At 38.1% G+C, this 17,238-nt stretch overlaps 1 protein-coding gene across 1 annotated transcript in view; it reads left to right on the forward strand.

The window, feature by feature from the left end:
* DHX36 (DEAH-box helicase 36) overlaps positions 1-16,765 on the forward strand; it is a 31,478-nt gene extending 14,713 nt beyond the window's left edge. The window contains exons 14-25 of the mRNA XM_063132067.1: positions 540-604; positions 2,280-2,423; positions 4,491-4,608; positions 6,634-6,732; positions 8,589-8,762; positions 8,986-9,072; positions 10,764-10,847; positions 10,943-11,042; positions 11,125-11,215; positions 13,406-13,526; positions 14,726-14,878; positions 16,092-16,765. Coding sequence (XP_062988137.1) covers positions 540-604; positions 2,280-2,423; positions 4,491-4,608; positions 6,634-6,732; positions 8,589-8,762; positions 8,986-9,072; positions 10,764-10,847; positions 10,943-11,042; positions 11,125-11,215; positions 13,406-13,526; positions 14,726-14,878; positions 16,092-16,277 — 1,422 coding nt within the window. The 3' untranslated portion in view covers positions 16,278-16,765. The remainder of the gene's footprint in view (positions 1-539; positions 605-2,279; positions 2,424-4,490; positions 4,609-6,633; positions 6,733-8,588; positions 8,763-8,985; positions 9,073-10,763; positions 10,848-10,942; positions 11,043-11,124; positions 11,216-13,405; positions 13,527-14,725; positions 14,879-16,091) is intronic.
* Positions 16,766-17,238: the final 473 nt, after the last annotated feature.

Here is a 17,238-nt window from a genome sequence, read left to right on the forward strand (position 1 = left end):
GTGAAATGAGAAATAGTTTGTGGGTTCATATAAGCTCTTCTCCCTCTGATAAAGAATGCAGTGTCTGAACTGGGGGAAAAAGCCTACTGCTTTGATTATGGGATCTCCATGACCCTATAATCCACCTGCTTTTTAAGAGACTAAAGATTGTAGAGTGGATCCAGACTTAGTCATTTAAGAGTAGATCCACTGAAATAAATTATAATTACTAACATAAGTCCCAATGGGTTGCATCCAGCATTGGTCATCTGCTAGCACCTGCCCTAAATCTGCTGCAGAAGGTTAGAACCAACTCCATATCCCTTATTCTGAATAATTTTGTTGATACTTTTGCTGTTGTAATAAAACCCTAATAAAATGTTTTAAGTATCCATTAATGCATTAATTGCTGTGGTATTTTAATCTATAGGTGTGTGTGTGTGTGTGTGTGTGTGTGTGTGTGTTGAGTGAAAGAATGTAGGTTGGATGAGAAACGGTTTCCTAAAACAAAATCCTCTTCTGTTTCTGACTTGATTTTCATACTTATTTTTCTTCTTTAGGTGTTTAAACGGACCCCTCCTGGAGTCCGTAAAATTGTAATTGCTACCAACATTGCTGAGACTAGGTAAATCTTTCTTTATGTTTCTAGCAACACTTGAACATTTTTTGACAAAAGAAAGTAGAGTATCTTAATGTAAAAGTTTAAGGTGTTTAATTCCTTTGCCAAAAAAGGAAGGAACCCCAAGAAGGAAGCCAAAAAAGCTAGAAGCAAAGGGGTGAAAACAGATGTGGTTTATTAAAAACAATAATTACCAATACGTTTCGGACCCTAAAGTCCTTCCTCAGGGTAATTCAAACAAAAATGAGTTATCAATTATCTCATGGACCCACGGTCTTCTATGCTTCAGCATAAAGGATTGATACCTCATTTTTGTTTGAATTACCCTGACGAAGGACTTTAGGGTCCAAAATGCGTTGATAATTACTTTTAATAAACCACATCTCCATTTAATTCCCTTGCACAGTGGCTAATAAAAGAAAGTAAAATATATGCAATGGTTCTTCTTTCTGGGTTTTGCTTCATCAGATAATTTTATATATTTATGTATTGATTGATTGATTACATTTTCATACTGCCCAATAGCAGAGGGTCTCTGGGCAGTTCACAAAACCATAAAATACAACAAATCAGAATAAATTTAGAACTTTAAAAGTTAAAAATGCCATATAAACCAAAATAAATTGCAATCCAGGGAAAGCCTGTGTGAAAAGATATGTTTTCAGGAGGCTTTTAAAAGATGTTTTATTTTCCACCTCCTGAAGGTGGGTGCCACTACAGGCTACAAAGAAGGCCTGCCGTTGAGGTTCTTCTTGTCGACAATCCATTCATTCCGTTCCAGCAAGACCTTCTCTGAAGATCGTAAATGTCGTCTGGGTGTATATTTGGGGGTTTAATATAGAATAGCTGCGTAAAGGGAAATAGCACATTTCAGCATTTAGAAACTGAGCTGCAACTCTTAGTATAAAGTTGGGGTCAGCACCTGTAGAATAATTCCCTTTCTTCTCTAACCCTCAAAAGGCACATATGAAGCTAGAAAGAAAGGCACAGAACCCATGCCAAGCCAGGTGTAGTGTATCTCCTTTGCCAGTGTGCTTCAGACTCTTGCCTCCTCAGTCACTACACACTGCTAGGGAGGAGTGTTGCCTGGCCTGGATTTGCCTGCCGGGTAGAGTCTTAAAGTTATTATTATTATTATTATTTATTTATTTATTTATTTATATATTATTTATTTATATATTATTATATTATTTATTTAGTTATATATTTATTTATTTATTCCCATTGATATGTTTTACTTCTACATAGACATGCTTAAGACTCTGTATCCTAAGACTTCCACGCAACATATGAATTCCATTAATTTAAAATAGAACTTCTTTCCAAATAAGCATGCTTAATGCTGTATAATGTTTCTACTACTGTGTAAGTGTGTCTTCTGACGATCTTAGCTTTTTTGCATGTTCAGTAGGGGAGATCATATTACAGTCTGAGTAGATTAACCTTCTTGATTTTGTTGGACGACTGCTTGGTAGATACGTTGTTTGTTAAGTAGGAGGTACTAAAACTAATAGCAAGTAATACTTAGTTCCTTATTGATTGTGTGACCACCTAGTAGAGAAGGACAGTTTGTGTGTTTGTAACTGGGGTGGGGGGATGTCTTGCAGAGTTCTCCGTGTAAACAATGTGTCTATCTGATGGAAGAAAACTAACCATTTCTCTCTGCTTCCTAATTCTGCAGCATCACCATAGATGATGTGGTATATGTTATAGATGGGGGAAAGATAAAGGAAACTCACTTTGATACACAGAACAACATTAGCACAATGGCTGCAGAGTGGGTTAGCAAAGCGAATGGCAAGCAAAGAAAAGGCAGAGCAGGAAGGTAAGTGATGTTGACCATCATTATAAAATTGACATAAGCGTGAAAATCTTGGCTATCATTTTGTAGTTTACTTTAAAGACATTAAACTTTTCACCTCACTGTGGTGACTTTTGATTCTGAAGTTTTTCCTATTGTGACTTTATTTGCTGGCTTGGAACTGCTAGGTGTCCTTGGCATCTTTTTTATGGATGGAAAACACAAAATAATATAGCATAGCCCAATGTATTTTAAAGAGCAATAGATTGGGGTATGTGTTAGAACTAAGGCTGTGCACGGACCCCCGATCCGCTTCTCTTCCAGATTTGCAAATTGCGGCTCGGGCCCACTCTGCCCCGCTTCGATCCAACTAGGGTCCACTCCGCTCTGCTGTGAAACTGCAGCTTCGAATCGGAGCTCCGCAGCGGTGGGGGCCATCACCAGTTAAGGCCCCTCTCCCTCCTCCCCCTTACCTGCATCCATCCCGGCCCGTCGCCAGCTTCACTAGAGCCCGCGGCTCAGCCAGGAACTGTAGGACCCGCTTGCGGCCTACACTTCCGGGTTGAGTCACGGGCTCTAGTGAAGCCAGCGATGGACCGCGACGGACCAGGTAAGACCCCCCTGCCCCCTTACCTGGCTCTGCCGCCGCACGGGCGGCAGCGGCAGGGCCAAGTAAACCCCCCTTACCTTTTTTGCAGAGCTCCGGATTGAGGAGAAGGATCCGCCTTCACCTTGATCTGCTCCGCGACGCTCCGCTGCTCCCCCGATCTTCTTCACCTCCACCTTAAAGGGAGGCGAAGCACCCCGATCCGCTTCTGCTTCTCCAGTCCGAGGAGAAGCGGAGCACAGCCCTAGTTAGAACCTACTTTATCAGGAGCATCTTCTTTATCTTCAGGCATTTGACAAAGTAGCCTCTAACATTCATACCGGAATACGTTAGCCCTTAAGCTGCTACAAGACTTATTTGTTTGCTTTTTGCTACCAACAAGCAGGTCTCTAATTTTAGAAATTAATGACTCGATGGCTTGATTTCCTACACCCCAAAATGCTGACATACAGAAAAATAATAATCTTTAAGCTATTCTGATTGATAAAGCAGCAAAACAATTACGATTATTTATCGAACTCCGCAAATAAAATCTCAAGACATTATGATTCTAAGTTGATGGTGCTGCAAGACTTTTTCATGCCTTTGGATTTTTCAGTAACATTTTTATACTTTGTGTATTGCTTTGGGTATTATCCATCTACTAGAGATGTCCATTGAAAAAAGGCTAAGCATCAAGTTCCTGTGAATGTTTGTTTCTCTCCAAGATATTATTAGTACCTGAAAAATGCTCACACCTTCTAATGAGCTACTTCAGATCTTCCTACACAATTTAGTTAAGACATTGTTTTGACTGGTTCAATCCCTGGGAAATGAACTTGCCTTGAACTTTTGATATTCAAGTGCATTGCTGAAGAGGAAAACATCTTAAGTTGAATCTAATATAACATGAGGTTGCCCTAACAACCTGAAAAAAGCACATAGCTGTGATGCACAGAATTACTTGAGTCATCTTGAGTGAGACCAATTAGATATGTCCTGTCACTGCAATGATGGGAGTTGTAGCCAAGCACATCTGGTGGGTCCCAGATTGAGGAAGTCTATCCTAGATCATTGCATCTCTTTATAATTGCTGGCTGAATCGTACATTGGGCCAAAGGATAAGAATTTAAGCTTGTCTTTCTCCCATCATAACTGTTATAGTTCTTTATATTTTGAACTTTTCTTACAATAATATATCACTTTTCCTTAAAAAGGAATGCTACTGAACAGCTATAATTTCATAACGCATTCTAGTAAGGGAGGAGCCGTAGTCTAGTGGTAGATCACATACATTGAGTGGACTGGCTCCCAGGTTCAATCCCCGGCTTCTTCAGATTAGGCCAGGAAAAAATCCTGCCTGAAACCCTGGGGTGCCACTGCCAGTCAGTGTCAACAATATTGGGGCCAATGATCTGACTCAGTATAAGGAAGCTTCCTATGTTCCTATACACACATGTGTTGGACAAGGAAATACTTGATAGGAAATGCTTATTTTCTTGCAGAGTCCAGCCAGGTCACTGCTATCACTTGTACAATGGTCTTCGTGCCAGTCTGCTAGATGATTATCAGTTGCCGGAAATCCTGAGGACTCCTTTGGAGGAACTTTGTTTGCAAATCAAGGTAAAATATGCTATTGTATGAAGCATAAGGTCTGGCTCTGCAGGAGTAGCAAAACTTATATTCTGGTAAAGGATTTTTCATTGAGTGTAAGGATTCAGGAGTTCCAAGAGCAGTTTCAATCCAAAGTGTGTGTACATTGGGGGCTCCTGTTGTCATCTATGGCAGATGTAATATTGAGTTCACAAGATAATCTCCTGTTCTATAACTAGCAGTGGGAAAACCCTGCTTGCGCATGGATTTACATTGCAATATGAGCCCTGTTGATGTTCAGTTTTGCAGGTTGGGCATTGGTCTATTTGCCTATGTTGCATGAAGTGAGACCATTTGTGGCAAGGAGCAAAGCTCTTACTACAATTGCCCTGATATTGTGAAATGATCTTCTTAATGAGGTGTGACATCAGTCTCCTGTTTAGCCTTTCAGAGTGAGTCTAAAACTCAACTAATTTTGAAGGACGTTTTCCTGTTAACATTTTTGTGAGTGAGATTTTGTTCCTGTTGAAAAAAATACTCTGTTTTGAGACCTTGTATTTGTATGTTTGTTGCTCTGTGTTGTATTTTAATTTCTATTGCAAGCTGCCTTGAGCTTTATAGAGGAGGGATCTATTATTATTTTTAAAAATGCATCTTTTATGAGGTTATTTAAAGTGTGTTTAAAGTATGTTTAAAGTGTGTTATTTAAATCTGTGTTTCAACCAGATAATTGAGTAAGCTTGGTTAAAACCAAATACAATTGCAAGAATTTAAACTTAAATAGCTAACAGAAAATAATATATTTACAATAAACCTTGAGCTAGTCTGAGACAAGGATCCAAATAGCTGCTTGGGTCCACAGAAGATGTTTGCACTGTCTCACTGGCACAAACTGCTAACCTTCATGCCATATCACCCGCTGTCCTTGCAACTGTCCTCCATTTCAAATGAATGCAGCATGAAGGTGAACCAGTCCAAAGCCCTGTTTGGGTGTACAGAATTACTTCCACAGCTTTGGTTCATGGCTAGAATGGTTTGTCTCTAACTGCTAGAACACATTTATATTTTAGAACAATCTACCCCAAATGGTATCCTCAAAATATTTTGGACTTCAAATTCCATCAGCTTCAGCCAGCATGGAATTTGGGAGTTGTAGTCCAAAACATCTGGAGGGGACTAGGTTGGTGAAGGCTGGTTTAGAAAGACTTGCCATCGAAGGGTTGCTGCTTCTATGTATTGTTTTGAGAACAGGTAGCCTGATCACTAAGCTGTGGATAGAAACTATGGGAACAAGCCCCTGTTCTTTCTCCTCCCATCATACATTCCAGTTAAGTTACCTTCTTTAGTGGAAAACCTAGCTTGTGGGCAATTGCAAGCTATAGTTTTTTAGACTCTTATCAGAGGCAGTAAGTCTGTATGCGCTAGTTGCTGGGGAACATGGATGGGATGCATGGTGCTGTTGCACCATGTCTTGCTTGTGGGTCTCTGTTCGACAGCTGGTTGGCCACTGTGTGAACAGAGTGCTGGACTAGATGGGTCTTGGTCTGATCTAGCATGGCTCTTCTTAAGTTCTTAGACTGGATGTAGCTTAGTATGTTTGAGTAATGGGACTGATTCCTTGTTAACCTTTTTATTTTATTTTATTTATTTATTACATTTTTATACCGCCCAATAGCCGAAGCTCTCTGGGTGGTTCACAAATATTAAAACCATAATAAAACTACCAACAGGTTAAAAACACAAATACAAAATGCAGTATCAAAAGCACTTTTGATTTTCATCTAAGAAAGATGCTATTCTTGGAAATAGCAAATACCTTGAAATGTCTTGCCAGTTACAATAAAATTTAAAGTTTAATCATTTGTAGGTAGAAATCTGTTATCAGCTAACTAATGGTTTCTTTCTGAAGCATGCTATGAAAGTTCTGTTATTAATCTTTCAGGTTAGTCTAAAAATGAGTGTGGAAGAATAATGGTTCCATGTTAACAGTGTAAATAATAAAGAATGTTATGCAACACAGCTTGAATTTATGAAGTGAATTTCATTTTCTTTCAGATTTTAAAGCTTGGAGGAATTGCTCATTTTCTGAGCAAGTTATTGGATCCACCATCATGTGATGCTGTGTTGCTGTCCATAAAACACCTAAAGGAGCTGGTAATTTCTGTTTATCCTACAAACTAAGAAGTTTTTCCAGATTTGAGCCATATTCGGAGTTGAGCCATGTTCAGCCTTGTTACTTACAATTCAGTTGGGCAAACTGAACAGCTACCAAATGCTTGGGATGTATGCTTTAGAAATGCCGCCAAGGTATCAAACTCATAAAAAGTTTTAGCATCTAAAGCAAGCAATGCACGTACTGAAAGAGCTGGAGCCCTATATTTAATAAACTTCTTATAGTAAGAAGTGTATTTCTCTTAGGGCAGATCAAGGAAATGTCCTAGTTCTTCCTTTTGAAAATTCTACAAAAGCTTTTGTTTTTGTTCTCCCAACTAGATATATAACTACAGAAATGAGGAAGTTTTAAACAAAATAGGATAGTGAATTCTTTACATGGTTACTTACAAAACTCAATGGGAAATGTATATTGCTTTACAGGTTTACCAGCTATGCAACTTAAATTGTGTTATTTTATTCATTGCTAAACTGCTTTGGGAGCTGCATTTTGTGTGTGTTTGTGTGTACACACATGTAAATTCTACAAATAAAAATCACATGCTCAGGTTTGTGTGTATCCTGGTCATTTGTTTGTACCAGGTATGGTAATACTATTCTCCTTTTTTCCCCTTTCCCCCCAATTTTGATTTTGTAAGCAGCCCTGGTTATTCTAGTTCTAGTTTGAAAACATAAAGTGCAAAATTTGGGTTTCCTTATACAAATATATATCTTTCATTCCCACAAATAGTAGATAAGATAATAAATCTTTTTCTCAGCTATACCTGTCCTTGAGAATGGCATACCTGAGTGAAGGCTAGGCTAAAGAACACTTATTCCTGACACTCTTGCTTTCTTTGCGCAATGAAAATTTTTTTGTTTAGAGGAACATTCATTATGTGAAGTGGTATATAGTTGAAGAACAGTTTACTCACCTCATTTTACTATTTGTGACAGCTAGGCAGTTTAATCAGCTTAGTTAAGTTTCCTTAGGTATATGTTAAAACTTCGAGCATTTGCGTGTTTTAACGTTATTAACAGCTTTAACATTTAGTTGAAGGAAAGATGGTAAGTTAAAATTGTAGGAAGATGTATTTTTAGGAAAAAGACATGGGCTCAATTCACACAACACTTTTCTCTACTCAGTGGGATAACTCCAATCAACGGTGGAGTTTGTAGGGGGTATTCACCACGCAACATCTTCCAACTCCACCGTTGTGTGGGTGTGGCTTCCTATGGAGTTGAGTAAAAGTCAACACAGTGTTTGATTGACAGCCACTTCGCCCTCTCTCCTCCCCCAGTCCTCCCAATGGTATCCCATCAGCCATTGCTGCAAATAACCAATCCCAGCAGCACTCCCTCCTTTCACTGCTCTTGCCAGAGAACTTCATGGCCACTGGGAAACTCCACTCCACTCGACAGGAAACTCCATGGAGCCCTCCAGCCAACATGGAACACAACGGTTGTGCAGGAACTCTCCTCTGCACAGTGTGGAGATTTAGGGTAGAGTGTTGTTGTTGTTTTAAAAAACTCCACCGTGGTGCGGAGTTTTCCATCCAGACAACAAATTTCTAAGTGGTGGTGTAACAACTGCACAGTGGAGTTCTAAAACCACCGTTGAGAAAAGTGTCTTATGAACTGAGCCATGGTGTGAAGTAATACAGAAGAGTAGCAGATACTCAGGTGTAAGGCTATGATTCGAAAATGTCAGCTGGTATATTAAAGAATCTAATATACTACATTTCAAAGGCAATTTGATAAGATGCCTATTTTCATGATCCTAATCCTGTTCTCCTTGGCTTCACTTTTTGTTTGTTTATTGTCCCTGTTCTTCCCCATTTGTGTCCTATTTTTAACAGAATGCATTGGACAGACAAGAAGAATTGACACCTCTTGGAGTCCATTTGGCACGATTACCAGTGGAGCCACACATAGGAAAAATGATTCTCTTTGGAGCTTTGTTCTGTTGCTTAGATCCTGTTCTCACTATTGCAGCCAGCCTCAGCTTCAAGGACCCTTTTTTCATTCCCTTGGTAAAGTATCTGAAGAGAGTTAAAAATAAAATATAAAACATTTTAATTTTGTTCTGAAAATTTTAGTAAGTGACTGGCAGACGGCCAAGCTTTTAATTTCAGCAAGGTTTTTCCTTTCATGGAAACTTTGAGATGGTTTTAATTTGTAACTGCAGAGTATTACTATTTTATTTTTTGAAAGAAAGAAAAACCCTAGATTATCCCAAGTTTTCTTTCTCTTAAGGGCAAAGAAAAAGTAGCAGATGCAAGAAGAAAGGAATTATCAAAGAATTCTAAAAGTGACCACCTCACGGTTGTGAACGCTTTCAAGGTAGATATACTTTAGTTAACAAGCGATGGTTGATTCACGGTGGAAGCATAGTTAACTCTTTACAAATAACAGCATGAAAAGCACTCTGATATTATAGAGACCAGCTTGCATTGTACAATGATTAAATCTTCAGGATGCTTACTGGTTGAATCTGTACTTGATCTACTTAGTGATAGAAAATGTTTTCTATATTGCGAGTAGTTTAAGCCTTGTATTCCAAGTTTTTTATAACAGTTTTAGAGATGGAAAGGCCTGGCAAATAACCCTGAAAAATTCAGGTGGGGGACACCAGATTTTCTCCATTTCCCCCCCCCAAGGACCTTATTCTTTTACTTTTTTGAGAAACTGAACAGTTTTAGATTATGATTTCTTTTAGAGTTGAAGACAAGGTATTTAAATACTGTCACCAAGCCTTTACTCCCCCCACAAATGATTTCTGAAAACTATGTAATAAGATTTATAGAAAGACTAGAGATGTAAAATGTCTGGAAGTGATGAAGCCATGGGGGAAAATGTTTTTAACCTTCTCTGTAAAATTCTCAGCATAGTTGTTCCTTCCATTTCTTATTAAAATTATTGATCCAGTGTATCTTTTACTGATAGACATTTTGGGATGTTTCATGTCATGCATAGTTTCCCAGCATGTGAATAGAATCACCATATCATATGAAGAAAATGGGCATTCTTGACAGTTTGGGTTTTGTTCTAGATATATGCCCTGTGTTTCTGGACTTATCTTCCTCTTCCTCCAGTTCTTCCTGCTTTTTCTGACTTCTAGGATTTATTCAGATGTTTCAGGGACCACTTGCTGAAGTTCCCTCAGGTCAAACATAAACTAAAAAATCTAAAATATGTTATATATAACTTGTTTAGCTCATAAAATTAATTCATGTTTGGTATATTGCATTTTAAAAGTATAGTTTATTCAGAAAATTATCAATTTCCTGAGTTCATTTTTTTAAGTTTTCAGTTATAATGGTAATTTTATGAGCAAACCATGTTATACATAATATCACTTTAGGACTATAAAGGCTGCCTGAGACTGATAGAAGCTGAGGCCCAAAATATCTGGAGGGCACCAAGCTGGAGAAGGCTGCCCTAAAGCAACAAAGTGACTTTAGATCTATAAAGAGTGTTTAAAAAATAAGTATTGCTTATTTTTCAGTTTTTCCCACAATTTCTTTCTCTTTTTTTCCTCCTCCGAAAGAACAGGGGGAAAACTTTTTTCCCCATGGCTTCAATTTTTTTTGAAATGTTACATCTCTAATCAGTTTCTATTGTACTTCATTTTAACAATTATATGTGGCTTTAATTTTAGTCCAAGTTGTCTCCAACTTACAGTTCATGAAGTGTCTTTTTCTTCGTTTTGGAGACGAGGACTACTACAATTCTGGAGCTTATTCTTTTATACATGACACAAAAAGGAAATGACTTTTAACTTTGCTTTTCTCCTATCTCTGTTGCTGAGTTCATTCTGATCTGGATGTATCAGCATATATAAATATATAAATATGTACTCCAGTTTTTTTAATAGATCACTCTAACTGTAACATTTTCTATTTTACTTCTTTAATGTTTTGTACAATGTTTTCTAATTCCATCTGGTATTTTGTATTCAATTAAGTAAAAACAACACAGTTTTTCTTTGAGATATTTAACAGGACCTATATTAAACATTTCTCTGTTTTCAGGGTTGGGAAGAAGCTCAGCGGCGTGGCTTCAGGTGTGAGAAGGACTATTGTTGGGACTATTTTCTTTCTTCAAATACTCTACAGGTAACAATTGTTTGTCTCTGGCAGGAAAATGTACACGTTTGAAATATGTTTTAGGACAGATCTGTAAGCTTATGATGGATTCATTTGCTCTCTAGATGCTGCGTAACATGAAAGGGCAATTTGCTGAACATCTCCTTGCAGCTGGATTTGTGAACAGTAGAAGCCCCAGAGATCCCAAATCCAACATTAACTCAGGTAAATGCTGAAGCAGTGTGGCAGGTATACTTTCAATTCTCCCTTTGTGAATTATGCTTCACCTGACTGCCTTACCTTTCAGATAATGAGAAGTTACTCAAAGCTGTTATCTGTGCCGGTTTATATCCAAAGGTTGCAAAAATCCGAGCAAACTTCAGCAAAAAGAGAAAAATGTAAGGCTTTTGAAGGTTTGTTCTTGGACTCTTTATCACAAATGAGTGGAGGTTAATATGTTAAAGACACAGTCGCCCAGTTCACGTGTCATCAACACTTGATTAACAAACTGGCCCTGTTCAGAAGACACCTTAAACCATGGCTTTAACCACGGTGGTTAAGCCAAAAAGTCAGGCCGTGTTCAGAAGACACCTTAAACCACGGCTTTAAACATGGTGAATAAGGCCTTTTGCTTTATTCACCATGGTTAATGCCGTGGTTTAAGGTGTCTTCTGAATGGGTCCACTGTGGGTTGCTGAAAATACAGTGGGAATGTACATGCTGATTCTTGCCTGCCCAATCCCACTGTGATAACGCTGGGGCATTCACTCCCTGAATTCTATAATGTGATGTCTGCACATGGAACTCTGGGTTATTGGGGAAAACAACTCAGAATTTGAACCATGGTTAAACTATAATATATGACATGAGATCATGTTAATTTGGCATGTAATGCATAATGTTCCCCAACTGACTACAAGCTTCTATAATCCTTCCTATCTACAATAACCAGAGCACCTTCTTTATATGTTGTTATTGTCTTCTCTTAGTCTAAGGCTTTCAGAGGTGTCTCTCATTCCCTGTTAGGATTATGCCAAACACACACTTCATGCTTTTTCATTTCCCAGACTTCTTTAACCACTAAATAGTGAAAAACTTTAATTTAGGGATTATTATAGGGGTGGGGGGATTATACACTGATTTGGGATTTATTTACTTTAATCTTCATGTGGGTAACTCCCTTTATCTTTAAAGAAATTAGCTAGTTTAATACTCCTGAAACACTGTGACTCTACCACCATCCAAAAAGTGTGTCTTGTACAAATGAAATTGCTGTCCTATTAGGATTGAGCAAGGTGCAGTATTATAGTTTTGCCACCGGGTGGGGCTGCAAATAAAAACAGTCTGTAGGTGTGTTTATTCAGTACATGGCCAGCAAAAACAAATTAATTATATTTTTCTTTTGAGATGCTGGATAAGAGTAATGACCCAGAAGATGTATGTTTAACTCATTTGTACATTTGTGTTCTCTTCTGTTAAGAACATAAGAAGAGCCATACTGGATCAGACCTAGGTTCTATCTAGTTGAGCATTCTGTACGCACAGCGGCCAACAACCTGCACATGGAAAACCCAGAAACAGGACATAAGTGCAACAGCACCCTCCCACCGATGTTCCCCAGCAACTGGTGTATGTAGGCATACTGCATACTTGAGGCAGCATATAGACATCAGGACTAGTAGTCATTGATATACTAATTTTCTTCTATGAGTTTGACTAATCTTTAAAGCTATCCAAATTAGTGGCTATCACTATGTCTTATGGAAGCACATTCCATAGTTTAATCACACACTGTGTGAATAAATAAGTACTTCCTTTTATCTGTCCTGAATCTCCCACCAATCAACCCTGGGTTTTATTACTATGAGAAGGGGAGGAAAATGTCTCCCTATCTACTTTCTCCACACCGTGCATAGTTTTGTACACCTTTGTAGACTTTTGTACGTTTTTGTGTGTGTTCGATGAAAGATACTGCATGCATAAACTGCATTTTCAAATAAAAGAAGAAAACAGGTGCAAAACATATAACAAAAAACACACCTGTTCATGAAACTAATTCAGTGCTCTTGCTATTGAATGGGGAATTTTGAAAGACTAGATGCTGAAAATCTCCCATTTGCTTTCAGTTCTTACCCAAATATCTTATAATGTGTATTTACACATTTGTTTTTAGCATCATGATTTGCAGCAAAATATAATGGGTTGGATCCAGACTTGCCTATCTTTCTTTTCGTGGAGGGAGCTGGGATCTAACCGGGACTCCCCCCGGAGAAAGGGAGCAGGGCCATCAGTCTTCTTAGCACTGGGAGCAGCAGGGGGAAATCTCTCTCCCATGCTGTTCCAGAGCATCTCCCCAAAACTCCCCAAGCAGTATGAGGGTGAAGCTGCAGGCTGTACAGCGGCGAGAAGTTGCTGGAGAAAATGACTACCCCACACCGCTTCCTCCAACAGCAGCAGAACTTCAAGAACAAATCTGGGTCCAACCCAACATAAGCCTTTTCTCCAAGGACAGTCATCTTAAATATTTGAACATTTGTTCATCTTGTTCTCTTGCATCTGAATCATGACTGCTTTGTGTGTATTTTAAGGGTTAAAGTTTCCACTAAAACAGATGGAACAGTTTGCATTCATCCCAAATCTGTGAATGTTGAAGAGACAGAGTTCCATTACAACTGGCTTGTTTACCATTTGAAAATGAGGACGACCAGCGTAAGTGAACATCTCTTTAGTACCTATCATTATTATGTATTAATTGTGATAGGTGCATAAATCTAGGCTGACAGGTATCTCTGACCCATAGTATCCCTCATTGCTGTTTTTTAATGCTATCTATTCTTCCTCATTCCTCCAGTGAAGATTCTTAGATTCCCATAACCTCCACTTTTCTCCTTGATGCTTTGACTAGTCGTTTCACCTGAAAAATGGAGGAGAGGGGAATAAGAGCATACCTCAAGGAATGGGTGTAGTTTGTTTTTTAAAAGCCTGCCACTGCCTCTTATTTTACATCCTCTCTTGTACTGTTTTGCCTTAATTGAAAACATCTTCATTCACCACTTGTTCATTTGTAATGCTCTTAAAGGAGGAAGCTATTATGCAATTATAAGAAGATGGCTAGTCTTGGATTCAAAAAACGTTGTATTTAAAGTAGTTTTCAACAATGCCGTACTAGTACATTAATTGTTGTGAACTGCCCAGATGGCTTTGACTAATGGGCAGTATAGAAATTGAATTAATTCATAGGAGAAAGACAGACTGACAGGGATGGGTTACTTGTGGCCCACCAGATATTTTGGCCCACAGCTGTCACCATTCTTCACCATTGGCTATGCTGACTAGGGCTAATGGAAGTTATAGGAAAGAACAACTGGAGGATTATACATTGCTCACCTTTGACTTATGAGGTACCACTAGGCTGCTTTTGGACATAATGCTAAAACTATGGTTTATTGTGACAGGAGCCTGCCTCCCTTTTTTCTGGCTTGCAGGTGCTTTCCTCTCCATTCCAGCAGGGCTGCAAGGAAGAGATTTAAAGTTATTGCTTCTAATTTAGATCAACCAAATCTTTTGAAACGAGTCATAACTTCCATGTTTTGAAGATGGTTTATTTCAAAGAAGCCGTAGCTGGAATGAATCTGAGTTTGTGGTTCAGATGACTCAACAGAATGAAGCAAAAGCTGAGCTCCTCTTATTGGCCACACTGGAGAAGGCTGGGGTCAGGGGTGAGCCTGCAGGGAGACAAAGCCCACTCCCATCACAATAAGTGTATTGTAATGTCTGAATACAGCCGCAGGCATTTAAAATCAAATAATTTGAGGTCTAATGCTGAATGTGCAACTAAGAACATTTTGGTGGCATATGTTGAATATATCAGCATAGTTATACTGTGCTTAATGTTTTCCTTCTTACAGATATACCTATATGATTGCACAGAAGTTTCGCCATACTGTCTTTTGTTTTTTGGAGGAGAAATTTCTATCCAGAAGGACAAAGATCAGGATACAATTGCTGTGGATGAATGGATTGTCTTTCAATCACCAGCAAGGATAGCACAGCTAGTGAAGGTGAGTGTACTGCCTGTTTTCTTTTCAGACTGGAATTGAAAGAAATGAAGGCCAAGTTCTTGAAATAGTGTATGTAGCTTGCCTTTATAACATAGTTATCAATCCTTTTGTAAGCAAATGTCTACTTTGCTCAGGGTATGTCCTGAAATGCATAAATGTGAAAGAAATGTTCAAGCATAAGGCCTGTTGGGGCATCTCATTCTAAGGGAGAGCTGTTAGTCCAGAATGAATGTGAAGCCTCCTCTTATTCCTAACTAGCACTGTGAGCAAGAAGGTAATTAACAGGGATATTTTGTATTTATTTCTATATAAACCTTCCTGGTTCTCCTGATCCATTTCTAGAAAGAATTGGACTTTAAAATGGAGATAGAGCAAGATACAGTATCCAAATAAACGTAGTAGAGCCCAATTCACTCACCTTCTCCTTGCCTCACCCATAACAACCTGATGAAGAAGGACCCACAAGTACCAGAGAATATTGTCAGGTTGTGTTTTTTTTCCTGGAATGTTAGCAACTGAAAAGTCTATAATTTGGATGGGTGGGAAAGGATTTGAGAAGGATTTAAAAGCTATGAAACATCTCATATATTTATTATAGATATTAATGTTATTGTGGTTAAATTTATATTATCTTTATCTGATTGCTTTTCAAAAATTATTGGTTCACTTTTTCTGAAGTCTCACACATTTATGTGGTCTTTGTCTTTTTTCCCTTCAATTTTATTTAATGTTACAATTAAAGTGCTGTATAGAATGGAGTTGTGCATTTGAAGAAAGATACTTACCAAAGTATACTGTAGTAGACCAAAATACACCAAAATATAGTGTAGGAATTTCCTTTTTTACTAAAAATGCGAACTTCAAGGGTTAACTATTTTAGCTTGAAAAATAGGGTCCTTTTTAAACATTATTGACTGCTTGGGAAAAGGTTCGTTTTGATACCTGCCAGAAAAAAAAATTAGTTTCAAAGTGCAAAAGTACAGTTCTTCAATAACTTAAAATGGATAAAGCTGTTAAATTTACTTTGACAGATAAGGACATAGCTAGTTAAATTTCCAGGTTAGACACCTATTCTTAGTGGGACACAGAATAAGAATGAAAAAGTAGGGCACTCTTATTTCCAAGTGTTTTGTCACTGCTATAGAAAAGTAGAATAACTGTCAAAACTTGCTACTCTTAGTTTCTTTCCTAACCAACGGTCCTTTATTCACAGGATTTGAAACAAGAATTGGATGACCTTCTACAAGAGAAAATAGAAAACCCACAGCCTGTGGACTGGAACAATACTAAATCAAGGGACACCGCAGTGCTGACAGCCATTATAGACTTAATCACAACACAGGAGAATGAAACTGCCAGAAACTTTGCCCCTCGTTTCCAGAATGAACAATACAGTTAACACTGTTCCTTTGCTGCTGAAGAGATGACAGCTCAACCAGATTTGTGTTGTTGCTAGTATCGGCATCTTGAAATTCCATTTTTAGTATCAGTTCATAATGGCTTTGTGTATATGGCATGTGATGTATAAAGTAGCTGTTTACATAGTTGCCAGTGCTGCATAGTCTATTGTATCGTATGTGTCATACCTATATACTAATTATTGAATACTGAAGCTTTTTGTTGGGTAAAAGCTGGATGAAATTGAAAATGAACTGAACATGTTTTTTACATCATGCTGTTTACACTGTTTTGCTGCTGTCTGTGGTATTGTCACTTTGAAAAGTCAGCAACATCAGTAACTAAAATATTCTTTTGCGCTGTTCAAATTTCTAGATGAATTACAGTAGAACCAAAGTGCACACTGCTGGGAACTGAAGTGGTTTGTAAAATGTCAAAAGCAATGTTGTTTTTTTATTTTAAATAAACTCATAATAGGAAGGAGATTCATCAGATGGATCCATATTCACATGCTTTGAGTAAACATGTATGCCAAACCAACTCAGGGCCATTTACTGGCACAAGATGAAACAGCATGTTCTGATCCAGCAGCAGGCAGAACTGTACGTACATTGAGCCTCAGCTAGACACTCTAAATATCGCCATCCAGCTGTTTTGGATGGGGAATAGAATGTAGTCTCTCCCCTTATCAAAGCGTGTAGATTTGTATTGGGACTCTAGAATACAAATGAAGCCCTTGGAATCAAATATGCATTAACTGTACACAGGGTAAGCAGCTAGAGTTCGGTTTCTATAAAGTGAGTGCTATTTTTTATTAGGAACTCCTTTTTACAAATACTGAATTGATCCAGCACTGATGTGGGTTTCAGGGAAATTTTCCAAGGCAAATTAGATACATTTGCATAAAATCATTGTATAGGAAAATTTTCAGTTTGCATGCCCTAAAGTGATCTAATTTAGCA

The sequence above is a fragment of the Elgaria multicarinata genome, chromosome 8 (assembly GCF_023053635.1).
Source record: "Elgaria multicarinata webbii isolate HBS135686 ecotype San Diego chromosome 8, rElgMul1.1.pri, whole genome shotgun sequence".
NCBI classification, from domain to species: domain Eukaryota; kingdom Metazoa; phylum Chordata; class Lepidosauria; order Squamata; family Anguidae; genus Elgaria; species Elgaria multicarinata.